Consider the following 21,198-nt stretch of genomic DNA (forward strand, 5'->3'; position numbering starts at 1 on the left):
TTTCAAAACATTACATCTTATAATTAGCATGCATTCAATAACAAGATACAATTTAACATGCAAACATATTCATCAAAAAATATTAACAGACTAGATACTCTATGGAAATTAATTGCAATAAATTATATTATAGCTTAAATAATACGTCGTTCTTCTTCAGAGAAAACATGTCAAATTGTTACAGAAGAAAAAGATTAAGATTAATAAAGTAGGAAAGTATAATAGTTATTTGTTATACAGGGGGGCAAAGTTGTATTTTAACGTCGAGTGTGGAATTGAAAAACGAGGAAGTAAAAGGATTATATAGTTGAACCACGAGCGAAGCGAGTGGTTCGAGAATAGAATCCTGAACTTTTATCTATTTACGTTCTAACTGTTAGTACCTAATAATGCATAAAGTTCCACAGTCACACAGACAACAAGAGGGCCAATATTATTTTCATTCTAAGTAGAGCCTTGATAATCCGTACACAGGCTAATCCGAACGTCGCCGTAATCCGAATCCGAGCTGCTGAGTGAGTTGAGTGACCCCTTTGTCCTTCACGAAAATATTTTTTTTTGTTTTTTTTTATGTTTTGTCATCAGTTCGTGCAATAACTCTGTGTGTACACTGGAAACCGTGTGTTTTTGAGGTTATGAATATGGTTCATACACCAAAACAAGGCGTATGCATACAATTTTGACCATTGCTGAAAAGTGTGCCATATTAGACAGCTTGAAGGATGGATTTTCTGCAACTCCACTGTCTCAAAATTATGGCGTTGGTAAAGCCACAATTTCTGATTTGAAAACAAAAGGAACTAAAAATTCGAACTTTTGTTGCTTTAACTTAAACAGGTCCTGGATTAAGAAAAACTCTAAAATCACCAGAAAATCCGATGTAAGAGAAGCACCTTTTGCGTAGTTTTTGGAGCAGAGAGAGCACGAATGCACGAATGGATTGTCCGGTGAAATCGTAATGCAAAAAGCAAGATTATTTCATGAAAACATAAGTTTATTATGAAAAATTACTAAATTACATTATTTTTCATTGAAAAATATTAATATTGATATGATTGATTAATATTGAGAAACTAATGGTGTATTTCTAAAATACTACTTACAGGGTGGCCCAAAATTACGTTGACAAAAAATAGGGAAATGTTGAAAAATAAATAAATATCGAAGTTACCGAAAATATTTTTTGGGCCTATATATATTGTATATTTCTACATACACCATGGATATTTCAACAGCATTCATGTCCATTCCGCAAGGTTTGCAATGTAGACCAATTGTGTAAAGACATTTTTCCCAGATTCATAAGCTCGATACGTTTCAGCCTACTTAAGAGCGCTATGACAAAAAAAGGCGATATATTGTAAAATGTACAATATTTATCGACAAAATTGTACACTTTACTCATACTAAAAGACAGTAAAAGTACTTGTTTCAGTTAGAACATCTAATTTACTGTCGGTTCATTAAAAAACATATGGAAGAAAAAGCTTTTTCAATTAGTAATGATTTTTTTTCTGATGCTCGTTTAGGAAAAACCGCGCGATGCACAGATTTCGGAGCTCTTATTATGTACAATTTGATAAGCTCACTCTCATAAATGCGGTAAATTTAAATTCCTAATATCTTGTACTTTAGGCCCATTAAACAATATTTATCATTTAATCCTTTGAAATTGAGAAATTGAAAGAAAAACGAACTTAATTTTGTCTTGAAAATACATCGAAACAAGTGATCATTTCTCCGAAAATCTACATGTTATCGAAGTTATTTTAATATATAAATAATCTGCACAATGTGCTTAAATTGCTGTTATCAATTTGTCGTTATAATATTTTATCATGATTTTTTGCCAATTTTTTGAAAACTAGCCTTCCTGTCGCTATTTTACCGGCGACGGACGCCTGCGATTTCAGTGCCGCGCCGGAGCTCGAGGAGGTCAGACGTATGTCGCTTCGCTCTCCGAGTTTTCATCGCGAACGTCGAGAATATTTATCGTTGTGTGGGTCGGACGCCTTGTTTATACACGGGCTATCCTCGCATTGTGTGTGTGTAAACAGCGACCAACGAATTTGATCCTAGATCCGTAAATATTTGCTTTTGTAATATTTTGTTATGTTTGAATGTTAAAGTATTACAACGTTATGATGATAAATATGTGAAAATTACAATACGGTCAAGATGATAAGACACATCAAGACGGTACTCGGGATCTGATGATGGAGCCAGAAGGTGGTCACCAGTACCAGTGAACCATGTAAGTAAACGACTTCGTGTTTAGGCTCGTTGGGTTCGTCTCAACAAGACCTTTGACAAGAGGTGGTACTCAGGGTCTGATGATGGAGCCAGATGGTGGTCACCAGTACCAATGAACCATATGACTAAACCACTTCGTATTTAGGCTCAATGGGATCGTCTCAATAAGACCTTTGACAAGAGGTGGTACTCAGGGTCTGATAATGGAGCCAGATGGTGGTCACCAGTACCGATGAACCATGGAACTAAACCACTTCGTGTTTAGGCTCATTGGAATCGTCTCAACAAGACCTTTGACAAGAGGTGGTACTCAGGGTCTGATGATGGAGACAGATGGTTGTCACCAGTACCAATGAACCATATGACTAAAACACTTTGTGTTTAGCCTTATTGGGTTCATCTCAATAAGACCTTTAACAAGAGGTGGTACTCAGGGTCTGATGATGGGGCCAGATGGTGGTCACCAGTACCAATGAACCATGGAACTAAACCACATCGTCTTTAGGCTCATTGGGATCGTCTCAATAAGACCTTTGACAAGAGGTGGTACTCAGGGTCTGATGATGGAGCCAGATGGTGGTCACCAGTACCAGTGATTCATGTAACTAAACCATTTAGTAATCAGGCTCATTGGGTTCTTACTTCTTCTTAATAAGACCTTTGACAAGAGGTGGTACTGAGGGTCTGATGTTGGAGCCAGATGGTGGTCACCGGTACCAATAAACTCATGTAACTGAACCACTTCGTTTTTTTATGTTATTCAAATATGCGAGTTGATTTTTGATGACCACAATCGCTCTCCATCATCAGACCCTGAGTAACACCTCTTGTCAAAGATCTTGTCGAGACACCCAATGAGCCTAAACACGAAGTGGTTTAGTCATATGGTTCATTGGTACTGGTGACCACCATCTGTCTCCATCATCAGACCCTGAGTACCACTTCTTGTCAAAGGTCTTGTTGAGACGATTTCAATGAGCCTACACACGAAGTGGTTTAGTTCCATGGTTCATCGGTACTGGTGACCACCATCTGGCTCCATCATCAGACCCTGAGTACCAGCTCTTGTCAAAGGTCTTATTGAGACGATCCCATTGAGCCTAAACACGAAGTGTTTTAGTCATATGGTTCATTGGTACTGGTGATCACCATCTGGCTCCATCATCAGACCCTGAGTACCACCTCTTGTCAAAGGTCTTGTTGAGCCGAACCCAATGAGCCCAAATACGAAGTGGTTTCGTCATATGGTTCATTGGTACTGGTGACCACCATCTGGCTCCATCATCAGACCCTGAGTACCACCTCTTGTCAAAGGTCTTGTTGAGACGAACCCAATGAGCCCAAAAACGAAGTGGTTTAGTCATATGGTTCATTGGTACTGGTGACCACCATCTGGCTCCATCATCAGACCCTAAGTACCACCTCTTGTCAAAGGTCTTGTTGAGATGAACCCAACGAGCCTAAACACGAAGTGGTTTAGTTACATGGTTCATTGGTACAGGTGACCACCCTCTGGCTCCATCATCAGACCCTGAGTACCACCTTGAAGTAATTAGAATTGTATTTGACTTATTTTATCATCATATTAATATATACTTTACTCTAATACTTATCATATAACAAAAGCAAACATTTGGGATGGGATCTACTTAAATATGATCACAGTTTATAATTATTACTTTAAATTTTTAACTAAATTTTAACGTAATTAATATTATTTTGCGCTATATTCTAGTCTTTTCGTACAAAATAATGTTTATTAGAAATCAAAAGTTTATATCGAGATAGTAGATTGTGGTTGTTATCAAAATTCCATAGGAAGGATCAAGATTGTTTTGTCCATTATTGTAGTGCGAGCGAGTGATAAGACGTGCTAGAAAGGGTCGGCATATTGGGCTCGCGCGGCGGGTAAAATACCTAATTTCGCCCGACGCCGAAATGTTAATTCACCCAACTTAAAACTATAAATTATAGTTTGTAATTTATCTTAAAACTCTAGCCTGTTTACTGATTACAACAATTAAGATATTTTACAAGCTATACGTGCAATAAATTAGACGAAAGTCATACTAGAGGTGCAGCGGCATATCGTAAAGTTTTTGTTCTTATATTTGCGTTTGTACTTGAAAGCAAAGGGAGGAATATTTGAAAGAAAATTCGATTTTTTGGTCAAAAATTATTAAGGTTTCACATTTTCATTTGCAGGACAATCATTCGTGTAAGGACAAAAAAATAATTATACAAACGTTTGTCAACGTATTTTTGGGCCACCCTGTATAATCCGAACGCTCCGTGAGTTCGAACAGGGGTTGCTTTTTTGAAGTTCGGACTATCGAGGCCGTCCTTCTTGCCCGACCTTATACTACTGGGTTACTAATATATTACCGAAAGTTATTTGCCAGATTTTCACATCCCAAACAATCTATCCCAAAAATTTAAAAGGCAACTCATCATTTCCCAACTTATCATGTGCCATATACATATTTGCCAGAATAATGATATCCAAATAAATATTTAGACATTTCCTTTCTTTGGCAATGTTCATTATATCAAACTTTAATTACTCAAAATAATTAATTGCCAACGAATATTATCCCAAAAGAAAAAAAGCCAAATCTAACATTTAGTAAAACATTTCTTGGGCATTTTTTATTTTAACAAATCTCGTTTACTCAAAATGAGCAGTTGACAAAAATAGAAAAAACAGTCAGGCTCTAGTGACAAGTCGGACTCCGCGTCTGCTCCGGCGCTGCGGGTAAAGCTACTTTCTTAACAACATTTTGTGTGGGGGTCGCAGTTCTAACCTAACCTAAACCTACTTTCTTAGCAACAGTTTTGTTTGGGGGTCGCAGTGTAACGTAGTACTTTTTCCTGGTCGTAATTAATATTTTTTTTATAAATCTAAAATCGAAATTTCTTTAATTTTATTTTGTTTCAAATCCTCAACTGGTGCAAAAATACTTGCATCCACACATGTATGCACTTTTCTGCATAATCTGTGCACGGGTTGCCAGATAGCTAAAAATAACGCGTTGTATGAGATTTTTAATTGTTACTCCAGTACATTTTGATAAATTAAATTAATATAATTATATAGAAATAATGCGGAAAATTATCTTAAATACATAACAAAATACTGTAATATTAATACTCTAAATAAGAGGCCTGTCTGGAGTGACAATCTTGCTATGTACATCATAGTAAATCTTTCATGACTCTGATGGAGTCTCAAATAAATATAATATATTAATTCGATATATTATGTCTTCCTGGGTTTGTCACCCTATGTCCTTGATTGCTCCATATGCAAATAGGTTAATGATCTTGGGTGGTCCATTTCCTTTTTTGACCCTTTTGGGTGCACACGCACTTTCTCCACAAGACCATACCGCATGGTGGTAAAAACGGTGGAAGCAGAAGGCCTGCAATAATCCTCGGATTGAGTAAGTATCTGAATTGTTCTGATCAACTCCATAATGGCGTAAAACGTTGTGGGTTTGTTCCTAACCATGTGCTTGGTTATTCACAGGGATGATCTGTCTTCTGCTGTGGGATTGGGAGCGCTCCGCTAGGAAATTTCTTTAACCTTCAGCGGTGAGCTAATAAATCAGATTGTCTTTTATTTTGTCATGCTGGTCTTGAGAGCATTAGACTAATGTATTTTTATGTCGCTTACAGGAGCCGGGATATTAAATTATATTTATAGATATATATATTATTAACTCTGGAAATCCTTGTGACCGGCGCAAGTTCTGAGTCCTGTTTGCTGGAAGACGGCCTGCCTCTGCCGCATTTGTCTCGGTGTCCACGTGGCACGCGTTCCGGGTTGAAAAGTCTCCGCAGTGCAACAACAATTCACGGGATCAGAGTTTAAGCAGTTATTAAAACGCTACAACGTACCTAACATTTTTTACAGTCCGCGCTATTCTCCGCACGTGAATTTGGTGGAACGTTATAACAAAATTGTAATGACCGCCGTAGCGTCTTACGTAAAGGAAAATCACCGTACATGGGACGAAAAACTGCACCAGATTAGGTTTGCCATAAACAGTGCAGTCAGCGAAACCACCGGGTATTCTCCTTTCTTTTTAGTGCACGCTAGGGAACCGGTCATTAACGGCTCCTTTTATAAAGATACCGATAAACAATATGGTGTAGGTATCCCTAGAGAAGAGTATGCGGGCGAATTTGGTTGTTTGAAAGATATTTTTGAACAGGTTAGGGTACGTATGTTGCAAGCACATGAAACAAATGCCAAATATTATAATATGAGACGCCGAGAGGCGAGATTTTCGGTTGGGGATATTGTTCAGAAGCGTACGTACACGCAAAGTGACGCTTCTAAGTTTTTTATGTCGAAGCTCGCACCTAAGTATGAACCGTGCAGAGTTAAGAAGGTTTTGTCCCCATTAGTTTATGAGCTCGAAAGGTTGGACGGTCAACCAATCGGGTCGTGGCATATTAAAGACTTTAAGTAGGTATTAACGGGAGTCAGGTTTTGAGGTGGAAGTCATCTCTGGACGCAAAGCCTCGAGCCTGTAGGGCTTGTCGCTTTGCCGCCAGGGTTGACAACTGCTATCACCTAGCTCTCGTAACATAACATATGCGGTGGAAATCGTTAGTAGTGTTAAATATTCGGTAAATATTTAATTCACGAATTTTGTTCGGAACGTGGCGAACAGAAAAGCTGCTTCGTTACTATGTTTGCATTGTGTGATGTATGTTAGGTATTATAAATGCGTGAAGTATTATGTAAAAGTGTGTACTTTAAACTATAAATTTTCTTTTAAAAAATTCAAACCTTGTTTTATTTGAGTTACCTTTTAAAACAGTTAGCTGACTGACAAAATCTAATATTCTTTCTAAACTTGCCAAAGTCCAAACACAAAACAAAAAAAATATGTGTCCTAAACAGTCTTAGAGTTACAAGCCACAAAAAAAACAAAAACCAAATGCTTGCTGGCTCTAAGCTAAATATAAAATCTAGTAACACAATGATAAAGCTCTGGCAAATTTGAAAGTCAATGCAACTACTTTTAATCAAAACCCTGGTAAACTTTTGCTTACAAGTGCAGGCAACTTTTAGTTTTCCAAAAAATATTGTAAAACGTTCAAAATAATAATAAAAGTTTCAAGGCGACACAAATTATAGAAAATGCACACAAAATTATTCAAATTTCCAACTATGGAAGTCAATGCACACTAACACGTGTTCAACTTTCTTTTTGACACTTGAATAACCTCAAAATGATTACGTAATCACTGAACTTTCTCCTTTCAAAATATATAAAAAAATGTGCAGGAAATCAACAGAAATGCACTTCAATAATAACACAAAAGGAATATTTCATAGTCTAAGAGCAAGCAGCAAAAACAAAAGGTGAGTCATACAAAAAATTTCTAAATATTTCTCTGGTACCAAAATTCCACAAATTCCTTCAGCAAGCTTTTAAATTCAAAACTTTGGGCGCCAATTATCACAGGGTGCCTTACTGGTAAATAAACTTAAAGCTCCGGCTGTACAAAATTAAGGACACAAGTGATAATAATAGAAAAAAAAATACTAAAACTGAAAAATAATAAAAACCGGTGTCGAAATAAGCTTGCTAGGGGAAGTATATGGTGGAGATAAATAATTTAAGATTTTGTATATTTTATAACATTTATTTATAAAGAAAATTCTTGCCAAAATGTGTTTGTTCAGTTGGTTCTTAATTTAGTTACTTACTGCGCTAACCGTGTGAAAACTGACCTATAATTCTCTTGTTCGACACCAATGCAATGTACAGAGCTCAGCGGGAAGCTAGGTCGCTTAAAAGGGTTCTAAGTAAATCTTCACACAAGCTATCTTAATTTTTAACTAGAAATTATACTATTAAAATACCCTAGGTACCAGTTCTCAAAAATATTTGCTTGCTCTAAATTACTGACTCTATGAATTTAATCTACCTAAATTGCAGCTGACGCAGTTGCCCTGACCATTAGAAGGATAAATTGGACCGACCTCTAAGATGGTGAACCTTCGGGAAAGCTGTGGAAGGTGGCACGGGACCTCCCGGGGAATGTTTGCTAGATTAAAGTCAGACTTACCGGAGGAAGCGAAGCTTGACATCTTGTTGCACAACATTCGACCACATTTTACACAGCAGTTAGCATTGGTAGACATCCATTCTGTCGCCGAACTGAAGACTTATTGTCGAAAGGTTGAGTTTTCACAGCAAAGGGCGAAGTTATTTGTAGAACCGCCGAAGGTTAGTGAACATACACTTTGTCGCGATCATGTGTATAAGGCCTCCAGTTCCAAACATCAACAAGTAAACGCTATTGCTGAAAATCAAAGCTTCGCGAGGAAGTCTGACGGTTCGGTGCCACAGTGTAACACTTTGCAACAGAGAAAGCAACATTTTAAAACTAATGACTTTAATATTTCAAAGCCACAGCGGCCGGTGTGTTACAAATGCAACAAAACTAATCACAATTTCAGGCTTTGTAAACAAAGGCCTAAAAATGGTTCGTTTAAATGTTACGGTTGTGGCAAGCCTGACACTGTACGGTCACAGTGTGACATTTGTTGTCAAAAGGGTAACGTTCAGAAACCAATACCACAACAATCAAAAAACGCCTAAGGCAGAATCGCAGCAAGTTTAATGGCCAAGTGAATCGATTAAATTTAGAATCGATTACACAAAATAATAATTTAAGTTCGATTGCTACGATTCTGTTTACACCAAATAAAGATGATATTAGGCCATATTTAAAAATAGGTGTAAATAATTTTGAGGTTTACGGTTTAGCCGATAGCGGCTCAGCATTGTCGGTTTTAGGTAACAATGCACATTTGGACTTTTTGAAATTCGGTTTTGTACTTCAAGAGGCACACTCCAAGTCGTGTAGTGTTGCGAATGGAGTCGATTGTGAGACAATCGGGCATATTTTTGTTCCGGTTACTTTTTTGAATGCTACCAAGGTTATTAAATTTGTAGTTGTACCCTCTATTGTTAATCATGTTGTTTTGGGGGTAGATTTTTGGAAAGCATTCGATTTATTGCCTGACGTTTTAAAAAATGCGAAACGTATGACTCCACCTGAAAATTATTTTATGTGTAACGGTTTAAGTGCGGAACAAGTAAACACGATCCGGTCTTACGAACACTTAACTGCGGCCGAGAGGGAACTCGCGGATACCGTTGTAGGCAAATTTAAAAACATTTCGTTTGAGGAGAAGGGGCTTGGCAGAACCAGCTTAATGGAGCACACCATTGACACTGGCGACGCCATGCCCATCAAAACGAAACAATATCCTTTGTCTCCGGAAAAACGCGCTGCTTTATCCTCCGAGTTAGACCGTATGTTGAAGTTGGACGTAGTTACGCCCTGTGAGAGTCCGTGGAATAATCCGGCTCTTTTAGTTAAAAAATCTAACGGTGATTGGCGATTTTGTTTAGATTGCAGGAAGTTAAATTCGATCACGAAAGGAGATTCGTATTCCATTCCGTATATTCCCCAGATTTTGGACAGTTTGAAGGAAGCGAAATACCTGACCACGATCGATTTAAGTTCCTCATTCTGGCAAATCCCGTTAGCTAAGGCCTCACAGGAGAAAACCAGTTTTTGCGTTCCCGGTCGTGGTATGTTTATGTTCAAGGTCATGCCCTTTGGCCTCTGCGGAGCGCCTGCGCGTCAGCAGAGGCTAATGGACAGCCTTATTGACCATAATATAACGAGCGACATCGAAAACGGTTTAGTTTTTTGTTATATCGATGACATCGTTATTTGTTCATCAGATTTTCAGACGCACATACGGTTGCTCAATCGTGTGTTGGCGAAGTTGGAAAAGGCGAACTTAACCATCAATTTTGAGAAGTCTAAGTTCTTCAGGCAGTCTATAAAATACCTTGGTTACGTCGTAGACGAGTTCGGGTTGCGTACTGATCCTGACAAGATCTCTGCCGTTCTCAACTTCCCCACACCAACGAGCGCGCGTAACGTAAGGGCATTCTTAGGAACGTGCTCATGGTATCGACGGTTTATCCGAAATTTTGCATCGATAGCCGCTCCTCTGAATAAACTTACGTCACAGGGCAAGAAAGCGCCACCTTTCAAATGGTCTGTAGAAGCAGAGGAAGCATTCAAAACTTTAAAAAACGCTTTAGTTACGGCACCCATTTTGGCGGTACCGGATTTTAATAAACAATTTACAGTACATTGTGATGCGTCGTCCTACGGGATTGGCGGAATGCTTTCGCAGACCATCGACGGTGTTGAGCATCCTGTTGCATACGTTAGCCGCGCCTTAAATAAATGTGAGCGAAATTACAGCGCCACAGAAAGGGAGGCTCTCGCGGTTTTATTTTCAGTGGAGAAATTTCAGGCATATTTAGGCTCGCGTAAATTTAAAGTGATCACTGATCACGCGTCACTCAAATGGTTCATGAACCTTGAAAACCCGTCAGGGAGGTTAGCTCGTTGGGGTTGCAGACTGTCTCAATTCGATTTTGAGATTGAGCACAGAAAGGGATCGCTTAACGTTGTGCCTGACGCACTTTCGAGACTTATGAAAGTTGACGCTATAAATGTTACGAATGATGACGCTGAGCCAGACGAATGGTATGACAAGATTGTAAATGGCTGCAGGTCATTTCCCGCGAATTTTCCGAATTTTTGTTTAAAGGACGGGAAACTTTTTAGACTTTCGAAGGCCAAGTATAATTTGTTGCGAGAGTTTGATTGGAAAGAAGTGGTGAAGAAGAGTGATCGAAAGAGAGTTTTGCAGCAAAACCATTGCGAAGCAACTGCAGCTCATTTAGGTGTTTTTAAAACTCATCGCCGGTTGGCGTTGACATACTTTTGGCCCGGTATGTACAAGGATGTAGTCGAGTTCGTAAAGGCTTGCGATGTCTGTGCAGCGTACAAGCACTCGCAGAAACCGACTGCGGGCCTCATGGGACAACCAAAGGTATGTCATCGACCATGGTTGGTAGTTAGTATCGATCTCGTCGGTCCGCTTCCGCGCTCTCGGGCAGGTTATACATTTTTGTTGGTTGTTACATGTTGCTTTTCGAAACATACACTGCTGTTTCCACTTCGCCGCGCTACTAGCGCTTTGGTGGCGAAGCATTTTGAAAACCATGTCATTTTGGAACATGGCGTACCTGAAACCGTGATTTCGGACAACGGAGCGCAATTCACGGGATCAGAGTTTAAGCAGTTATTGAAACGCTACAACGTACCTAACATTTTTTACAGTCCGCGCTATTCTCCGCACGTGAATTTGGTGGAACGTTATAACAAAATTGTAATGACCGCCGTAGCGTCTTACGTAAAGGAAAATCACCGTACATGGGACGAAAAACTGCACCAGATTAGGTTTGCCATAAACAGTGCAGTCAGCGAAACCACCGGGTATTCTCCTTTCTTTTTAGTGCACGCTAGGGAACCGGTCATTAACGGCTCCTTTTATAAAGATACCGATAAACAATATGGTGTAGGTATACCTAGAGAGGAGTATGCGGGCGAATTTGGTTGTTTGAAAGATATTTTTGAACAGGTTAGGGTACGTATGTTGCAAGCACATGAAACAAATGCCAAGTATTATAATATGAGACGCCGAGAGGCGAGATTTTCGGTTGGGGATATTGTTCAGAAGCGTACGTACACGCAAAGTGACGCTTCTAAGTTTTTTATGTCGAAGCTCGCACCTAAGTATGAACCGTGCAGAGTTAAGAAAGTTTTGTCCCCATTAGTTTATGAGCTCGAAAGGTTGGACGGTCAACCAATCGGGTCGTGGCATATTAAAGACTTTAAGTAGGTATTAACGGGAGTCAGGTTTTGTGGTAGAAGTCATCTCTGGACACAAAGCCTCGAGCCTATAGGGCTTGTCGCTTTGCCGCCAGGGTTGACAACTGCTATCACCTAGCTCTCGTAACATAACATATGCGGTTAAAATCGTTAGTAGTGTTAAATATTCGGTAAATATTTAATTCACGAATTTTGTTCGGAACGTGACGAACAGGAAAGCTGCTTCGTTACTATGTTTGCATTGTGTGATGTATGTTAGGTATATAAATGCGTGAAGTATGTTAGGCGCGATCGATACTGTGCTCAGTCTTAAATCGAATTGGGCTGTAGGTACTTATAGTTTGGTTAAGAGTTTGGAAGAGTTATCCTTGGACGCACGATCCCTCGTCTAGTACCTGTCGTCGTGCCGCCAAGGACGACAAACCACTCACCAGCTACTGTGCCTCTCAACCTCAAGGTCAGAGCCGTCTTTAATATGACCAAATAGCAACATTTGTTGCAAAAATTTTGTCAGGTACTACCATACCGGACAAACACAGAAATAGTACGTTTTTTTTGTATTTTGTTAGCGTATCTTGTAGGTAACGCGTCGTTAGGCTAAATACCTAACGTTTTAGTTTAGGTACTATTTCGCATGTTGCCACGCCTTGTTTTTGTTTACGGTATACCATGTTTTGTGGGTGTTGTGCAACATGATTTTGGATGTTTCGTTTCCTCCGACAAGTTAGTCGGGGACACGCTTTTGGAATATTTAGGAGTTTTAACTAGGAGGGATTAAAACTTAGATTTTGACGATTTTGTTTTGTTTAGAACTTAGGTTCTTTGGATTTCGGAGTCGGCCCATAGTTTATGGACTAGACATTTTCATTTTGCCCGGACAAGTAGAGTATATTTTCAGGAATGCTGATCAGCGGTCCTGGCGTTGGATATTGGCTTTCTTAGCACAAGGTGCTTTACATCGCGTTGTGCTGAGAACGCCAACGGTTCGTTCACTGGTTGTTAGGTATTACGGAGGTTTTTTCTATGTGTTGCGCAGTTGGCCTCATAGTTTTTTTTACCTACCGTTATTGGTTACGTGGGTTCGAGATTTTTTTAGTTTTGAGTTTTGTGGATATGGCCTTTCAGGCAAGTTGATGAAAATGGTAGAATTGTTTAAAAGTGAGGAAGCTTTGATGGTTTTGTGTAGACATTTTTTTTTTAAATAAAATCTCGAAGCCTCGTTTTGTTTTCCCTTTTTCATTGTCCTTCTGGGATACTATTTCTTTTAGTATTATAGTTTAGTTTTCTTGCCTTAGGGTTGTTTGTTGCCTTGGTTCCTCACAGTTCAATGTGATGAAAGCCGCTGGGGACAGCGGGCGGTTCACCTACGTTGAACCTTTAAATCGGGGAGGGAGGTATTGTAACGTAGTACTTTTTCCTGGTCGTAATTAATATTTTTTTTATAAATCTAAAATCGAAATTTCTTTAATTTTATTTTGTTTCAAATCCTCAACTGGTGCAAAAATACTTGCATCCACACATGTATGCACTTTTCTGCATAATCTGTGCACGGGTTGCCAGATAGCTAAAAATAACGCGTTGTATGAGATTTTTAATTGTTACTCCAGTACATTTTGATAAATTAAATTAATATAATTATATAGAAATAATGCGGAAAATTATCTTAAATACATAACAAAATACTGTAATATTAATACTCTAAATAAGAGGCCTGTCTGGAGTGACAATCTTGCTATGTACATCATAGTAAATCTTTCATGACTCTGATGGAGTCTCAAATAAATATAATATATTAATTCGATATATTATGTCTTCCTGGGTTTGTCACCCTATGTCCTTGATTGCTCCATATGCAAATAGGTTAATGATCTTGGGTGGTCCATTTCCTTTTTTGACCCTTTTGGGTGCACACGCACTTTCTCCACAAGACCATACCGCATGGTGGTAAAAACGGTGGAAGCAGAAGGCCTGCAATAATCCTCGGATTGAGTAAGTATCTGAATTGTTCTGATCAACTCCATAATGGCGTAAAACGTTGTGGGTTTGTTCCTAACCATGTGCTTGGTTATTCACAGGGATGATCTGTCTTCTGCTGTGGGATTGGGAGCGCTCCGCTAGGAAATTTCTTTAACCTTCAGCGGTGAGCTAATAAATCAGATTGTCTTTTATTTTGTCATGCTGGTCTTGAGAGCATTAGACTAATGTATTTTTATGTCGCTTACAGGAGCCGGGATATTAAATTATATTTATAGATATATATATTATTAACTCTGGAAATCCTTGTGACCGGCGCAAGTTCTGAGTCCTGTTTGCTGGAAGACGGCCTGCCTCTGCCGCATTTGTCTCGGTGTCCACGTGGCACGCGTTCCGGGTTGAAAAGTCTCCGCAGTGCAGCCAACATTCCCCGGGAGGTCCCGTGCCACCTTCCACAGCTTTCCCGAAGGTTCACCATCTTAGAGGTCGGTCCAATTTATCCTTCTAATGGTCAGGCAACTGCGTCAGCTGCAATTTAGGTAGATTAAATTCATAGAGTCAGTAATTTAGAGCAAGCAAATATTTTTGAGAACTGGTACCTAGGGTATTTTAATAGTATAATTTCTAGTTAAAAATTAAGATAGCTTGTGTGAAGATTTACTTAGAACCCTTTTAAGCGACCTAGCTTCCCGCTGAGCTCTGTACATTGCATTGGTGTCGAACAAGAGAATTATAGGTCAGTTTTCACACGGTTAGCGCAGTAAGTAACTAAATTAAGAACCAACTGAACAAACACATTTTGGCAAGAATTTTCTTTATAAATAAATGTTATAAAATATACAAAATCTTAAATTATTTATCTCCACCATATACTTCCCCTAGCAAGCTTATTTCGACACCGGTTTTTATTATTTTTCAGTTTTAGTATTTTTTTTTCTATTATTATCACTTGTGTCCTTAATTTTGTACAGCCGGAGCTTTAAGTTTATTTACCAGTAAGGCACCCTGTGATAGCAGTTCCAACCTAACCTAAACCTACTTTCTTAGCAAAGTTTTGTGTGGGAGTCGCAGTTCTAACCTAACCTAAACCTACTTTCTTAGCAACAGTTTTGTGTGGGGGTCGCAGTTCTAACCTAACCTAAACCTACTTTCTTAGCAACAGTTTTGTGTGGGGGTCGCAGTTCTAACCTAACCTAAACCTACTTTCTTAGCAACAGTTTTGTGTGGGGGTCGCAGTTCTAACCTAACATAAACCTACTATCTTAGCAACAGTTTTGTGTGGGGGTCACAGTTCCAACCTAACCTAAACCTACTTTCTTAGCAACAGTTTTGTGTGGGGGTCGCAATTCTAACCTAACCTAAACCTACATTCTTGGCAACAGTTTTGTGTGGGAGTCGCAGTTCTAACCTAACCTAAACCTACTTTCTTAGCAACAGTTTTGTGTGGGGGTCGCAGTTCTAACCTAACCTAAACCTACTTTCTTAGCAACAGTTTTGAGTGAGGGTCGCAATTCCAATCTAACCTAAACCTACTTTCTTAGCAACAGTTTTGTGTGGGGGTCGCAGTTCCAACCTAATCTAAACCTATACTTTCTTAGCAACAGTTTTTTGTGGGGCTCACAATTCCAATCCAACCTAACCTAAACCTACTTTTAGGTTTTTAGGCTATTTTTCGGTTTTTAAAGATTATTTGACTCGTCATAATTATGGTATTTTCGTCAAAAGTGTTTACAGTGGGAAGCAAACGTGTAAGTAGTTGTTAAAATCTGTTTGGGAAATGAAATTCGGTAAATGAAAACAATCATGTTAAAACACTTGTCAAAAAGTGGTTTTACATTGTGTGTTTTTAAAGAAACATTTTTTTACTAAACAAATTATTTGACAAAATAATTTTGTCCAGTAATTAATTTGACGAAAGTAAAGTTGAGCAAACTTTTCTAGTCTAAGTGAAACATTTGCGAAATTAACAGTTGGGGTTATAAAAGTTGCATTACAACAGTTTGGGAAATTATCATTTGACGGATTTTAACGTTGTCAAATGTTATTATGGGAAAGATTGAGTTGACAAACGTGTAGTTGGCAAAATTCGTTTGGGAAATGAAATTCGACAAAAAAATCTTCGGTAAATTAAAAGGATCCCTATACTACTACTACTGGCCTTAGCGTCTATTTCAGACAATTTATGGTGCAATGTCCGAGAGACATCGCTTTTGATGTCTAAAGAGACCTATGCGAGAGCGACATATTTTGCCACATAGCTGACAAAGGAAGCTTGCAACCGATTGCGACTTTTCGCTATGGTGTCTTCTTTCCCTTTTGTCAGCAAGTGCCGCAAACCAGGTCTCATCGACAAACTTGCGACCATCTCCAACGCACTTTCGCCACTCCGTCCGCTTCTCCGCAAGCTTCTCCCAGTTTTGGTAGTTGATTTTAAAAGCTGCCATGCCAAAAGAGACGTTGGGAGACCATTGCTTCGCTTCAAAGACTGCCCGACCTTATACCCGCATGATTATCACAGTCATGATGGTATCCATAATTATTTGAAGATGATGTAATAGTGCTACTTTCTTACAGTGCCTCGAACAATAAGAATTAGATAACATCCCTTTTTATGCATTCAGATGACGTCAGCAAGTCCCCCGATCGTTGCTCGCAATGGTTCCCAGGCGATCGGCCGTTCTCTACAAACGAAGCTCGAGCTATACGGAAGTACGTTGACGGACTGGGTGAAACCATTCAGCTGGCCGTACATCTACACGCGAGTTTTGTACCAAAGAAGGTAATTCCATCACAATCAAGTGCGTTTTCCTTTGTATACCCGATATTCCGATATGTACGAAGGATTTGAAAGGCAAATATCAAAGGTGGTGACTTAAATATGCGATCTTCTTTTTAGGGATCTGTACCAAAAAGGTACAACAGGAACCCTTATGGTGCGACTCTGTCCGTCTGTCTGTCCGTCTGTCACATTCCTAAATATCTCGAGAACTACTAACGCTATCAACTTGAAATTTGGAATAGTTATGAACATTGTAAACCTCTACAAATAGAACGTAGATTTTTTTAAATATATTAATTTTAATTGTAGAAAATGGCCAAAATGAAAGGGGGCAAACTGTAAATTTCAAGTTACTAGGTCAAGTGGGGTATCGTTAGAAAGAGCGCCAATTGAACGTAAATAAACTATTTTTTATAATTTTTTTGTTGTGGAAAAAAAAAAGAATATTGAAGGAAAATGTAAAAAAAATACCGCCCCCCCCCCCTTATCTCCGAAGTTTACCAACGAAAAATTATGAAAATTTTATAAAACATTGGTTTTATGCCAAATATTACAGGAAAAATATAATTGTGTTTGTATTTTAATAACTTTTTTTTTATTCACAAAAAACTTTTTAAATTTTTACTTTCAATTTACCCACCCTTGCGGATGTATATCGTACTTCAAATTAATACAAGATGTTACGTGAACCATCTTCTTTCTAATAAAGTCAACATTGTTTAAATCGGTTCACATTATAAAGAAATATCCCTGAAAAACTCAACATACTATACAGGTCGCGCAAATTAGTTAGCGAATTCACCGAGAGATGGCGCTTTACACAATAATGCTCATTAGTACCTATACTTTTGTCTTCTAGTCAAGTCATTAGAGTTATATGAAAACATGAGATTATTTTAACTAGGTAGAGAAAGTTTGTACGGAACCCTCGGTGGGCGAGTCCGACTCGCACTTGGCCGGTTTTTTGAATTTGATTCTCCTTAACAATTATAATTATATAATAGTTATATCTATAGGTAGCTAAGTGGATCTATTGCAGTAGTAGTAAGTAGTAGTAAAACACTTTATTGTACCAGAAAATAATACAACACACAAGAAAAAGAGCTTATCACTAGTATAAAGGCGAACTTATCCCTTTAAGGGATCTCTTCCAGTTAACCTTTGAGCAATTGAAGGAGAATTGGAGATGGTAGGCATACAGTACAAACGGCGCAGAAAACGGATTATAGGTAATAACTAATAATAAAATATAACTTACACTAACATGCAATATATACGAATAAATACATAATAAATAACTATACAAATAGCAAATTATAATAAAAACGACAACTATTAAACCGCATACATCCAATACCTCAGTTTTCATCAGAGAGTCAAAGCTATTGTACACAATATGAGAAGAAAAGTATTCATTTAAATAAGTATTTAGGTAGGTATACACAATTAATATTTTCTCCTTTCCTAGGAGTACATGGTATATCCGTGGCGCTATACGCTGCGGATGCCAAGCAACCATTATACTCTGCAAGATATCGGAGAATATGCGGCCAGGTTATCACGTCAGCCTGATGGAAGAGTATATGAGGTCAGATATTCGTCATATTGTTGTACAAATTTCATTTCAGTCATTATAAGATCTCTGAATGTCATTTTGGCCCCACGTTGGGCGCCACGTTATTAAATGATGACAAAAGAAACAAATAAGTATTAGGTGCCTAGATGAAAAATAGGTACGTTTTCAGTAAATACAAAACACTGCAATCTATACACAATTTATACGTAAATTACCTACTATTGTTGGCGATACTACTTAAATGGCACGCTAGCTGTCCTGGTCATATGCTATAGACAAGAGTAGTCATTGACGCTACGTGGCGAATGATACTAAACTGGGTCTGTATCACCAATACGGAAGAGCGATTACTAATTATATGATACCTACGCTACGGAGAATCATCGATTGTACTCTTGGTTACAGCCCCTGCGGTACTGGTAGTAGCGATTCCATGGCGCTTTGTTGTCAGTATAGTAGGTTCGCTCCCGAGGGTATCGCAGAAGCTGAATGTGTGATACCTCGACGTTACATAGTGTTATGATACCAAATTCGCAGTATATTGTAAACAGGTCCACCAGAGTAGCAACGATGGACGCGTGGCGGGCTCAGTGATAGACTACTTATCCGGCGTGGTGGGGACCGACCTAGTGTACCTGCTCAAGCCTTACCACAAGAAGTTTCCCGACTACAAGGATGTAAATCACCTCAGTAAGTTTATGTTCAGATTTATAGATGGTCCCACATTGGGCGCCATATAATTTACAAGTAGGATTTGTAGTATAAGCCACAACGGACGTGCGCTGAGCACGGTCTCTCCGGCGTGACGGGAACCGAATCGACCTAGTGTACCTATTCAAGCCTTACTACAAGAAGTTTCTCTACTACTAACGATGTAAATCACCTAAGTAAAAAGTTTATTGTAAAGTATACCGTTTCATAGTTGGCCCCACGTTGGGCGCCATACATTTTTAAAGACTTTATTCTACTCCAGCACTTAAATCTGTCAATTATATTATCAAGCGTGTCAGCGGTTTCCAAATGAAGTTCATTTGAGTAACGATAAGAAAGTCTGCTATTTGTCTGTAGGTTCATATGATAACTGCTGAGCAGGAGTTCTGTTATTTTTTTTTAAAGTACAACTTCCATTTAACAGGTTTGTTTTCATTTGCAGTAACAAGTAACTTTTTATAAATAATATAATATCTAGGTTCATAATTTAAATCAAGACGAAAAAATAAACTGAATGCGTTTTACATAAAAACTTACGTTATTATTATGAGTGATTCTGATAAACAATGTCCTCCCGAAGATATCAAGGCTATGGCGCTCAAAGTGACTGACAATTTGTTACCTGAAAAGTCGGATAAAGCGTACCAAAAATGTTTTGATTTATGACATGTAATTATTGCAAAAAAATTATTTAACTTTCTCTGAAATCGTGTTGTTGGCATATTTTGAAGAATTGTGCAACAAGTTCTCGCCATCAACATTGTGGACAGAATACTCAACGCCAAGTTCCACAGAAATATTCCCATTCATTATATGAAGTAGGTATTGAGTAACCCATTTTATTATTCTCGAATAAGTATGTATTTGTCTGTCGTAGAAAAAGTATAGTATACAATCGTAACATGATGAAGGCTATAAAAGTCTCGTACCTTACTTAGGCCACTCGGCAGGCTTCGTGGCCTAACCGCGGTACTCAACTTTTATAGCCTTCATATTACCGTTATATAATATACTATTTCTAGCCTGGTAATATACGCTGTATTGCGTAGGTACCCAATAACGGTTGCCGTGGCAACATCTGTCCGAACTTTCAGTGTGCCTTACAAAAATTTGATTTAAACGACTTGCATCCGGGCATAATTTAAAAAAAAGTGTGCCTTCTCCAAAGAGCTAAAAAGTAAGGTTGATGAGTTCGCATGACGCTGATGACGCGCATAATTGGTGCACGACACAGACGCGCACGCGCATAGTTTATAGTTCTATACGCATGGCTATAGAACTATAGACTATGACACTGGTGTTTATATAATTTAGATGTCAATGGCCTCCTGATTGACATTGCCTATGCGCGTAATAAAGGCGGCGGTGACAGTTATTTGCTTTTTTCACAGAAGCGTACGTGGACAAATCTACGTCGGCCATCCTGAGTTTGGTCCGCGGCTGGCGTCGAAGCACTAAACAAAACACGCTCACCTTCTTCGGTGTTGATGTTGAATTCTAGACAAAAAATATTTTATAATAAATGACACTATCGTTTTAATGTAGTATCAATAAAATTATATTTGATCATAATGCTTTTCCATGTACCTTCGTTAAAATTTTGTAGATTGGAATTCAATTTTCTGGCATTTTTTTAGTAACTTCATCGATCCTAATCCTACTTGTGACGTAGTCAAATCAAGAGTACCTTCAAATCAAGAGTGAACAGGCATCTTCTGGGCGAGCTCAAGTCATCATAGGCCGTCTTTACCTTTGGCTAGTCTGTGGCCAAGAGTAAGCCCATTTATAATATTAAAAAAATAGGTACGTGCAAATGTTCTCCTCATGGTAAGTACTACTACTACTCGTACTTGGCTGGCGTGATAACCCAAAATGAGTTTTGACCTCCAACACAAGAACACGCCACTTTGCTCGGTCTTGAGCGGTATCGCGCCAGCTTTCGCCGACGCCGAGCTCACGGAGATCAACCTCCAATCTATCCGCCCAACGACATTTTTGGTGACCAGCAGGACGGCGTCCATTCGGTCTTCCCAAGTAGGCTCTTTTGACTGTCCGATCTTCACTCATCCTTTCAAGGTAAGTGATAACCACCATACCTACCTTACCT

At 38.7% G+C, this 21,198-nt stretch overlaps 1 protein-coding gene across 5 annotated transcripts in view; it reads left to right on the plus strand.

The window, feature by feature from the left end:
* Positions 1-20,654, plus strand: part of LOC125233436 (carboxypeptidase B-like) — a 55,970-nt gene extending 35,316 nt beyond the window's left edge. For 4 of the 5 annotated variants that reach the window (XM_048139455.1, XM_048139456.1, XM_048139457.1 and 1 more), the window contains exons 5-8: positions 16,647-16,804; positions 18,273-18,392; positions 18,932-19,070; positions 20,483-20,654. In XM_048139455.1, coding sequence (XP_047995412.1) covers positions 16,647-16,804; positions 18,273-18,392; positions 18,932-19,070; positions 20,483-20,592 — 527 coding nt within the window. In that variant the 3' untranslated portion in view covers positions 20,593-20,654. The remainder of the gene's footprint in view (positions 1-16,646; positions 16,805-18,272; positions 18,393-18,931; positions 19,071-20,482) is intronic. The other variant, XM_048139458.1, reaches the window with a different exon arrangement.
* Positions 20,655-21,198: the final 544 nt, after the last annotated feature.

The sequence above is a fragment of the Leguminivora glycinivorella genome, chromosome 14 (genome assembly GCF_023078275.1).
Source record: "Leguminivora glycinivorella isolate SPB_JAAS2020 chromosome 14, LegGlyc_1.1, whole genome shotgun sequence".
NCBI lineage: Eukaryota > Metazoa > Arthropoda > Insecta > Lepidoptera > Tortricidae > Leguminivora > Leguminivora glycinivorella.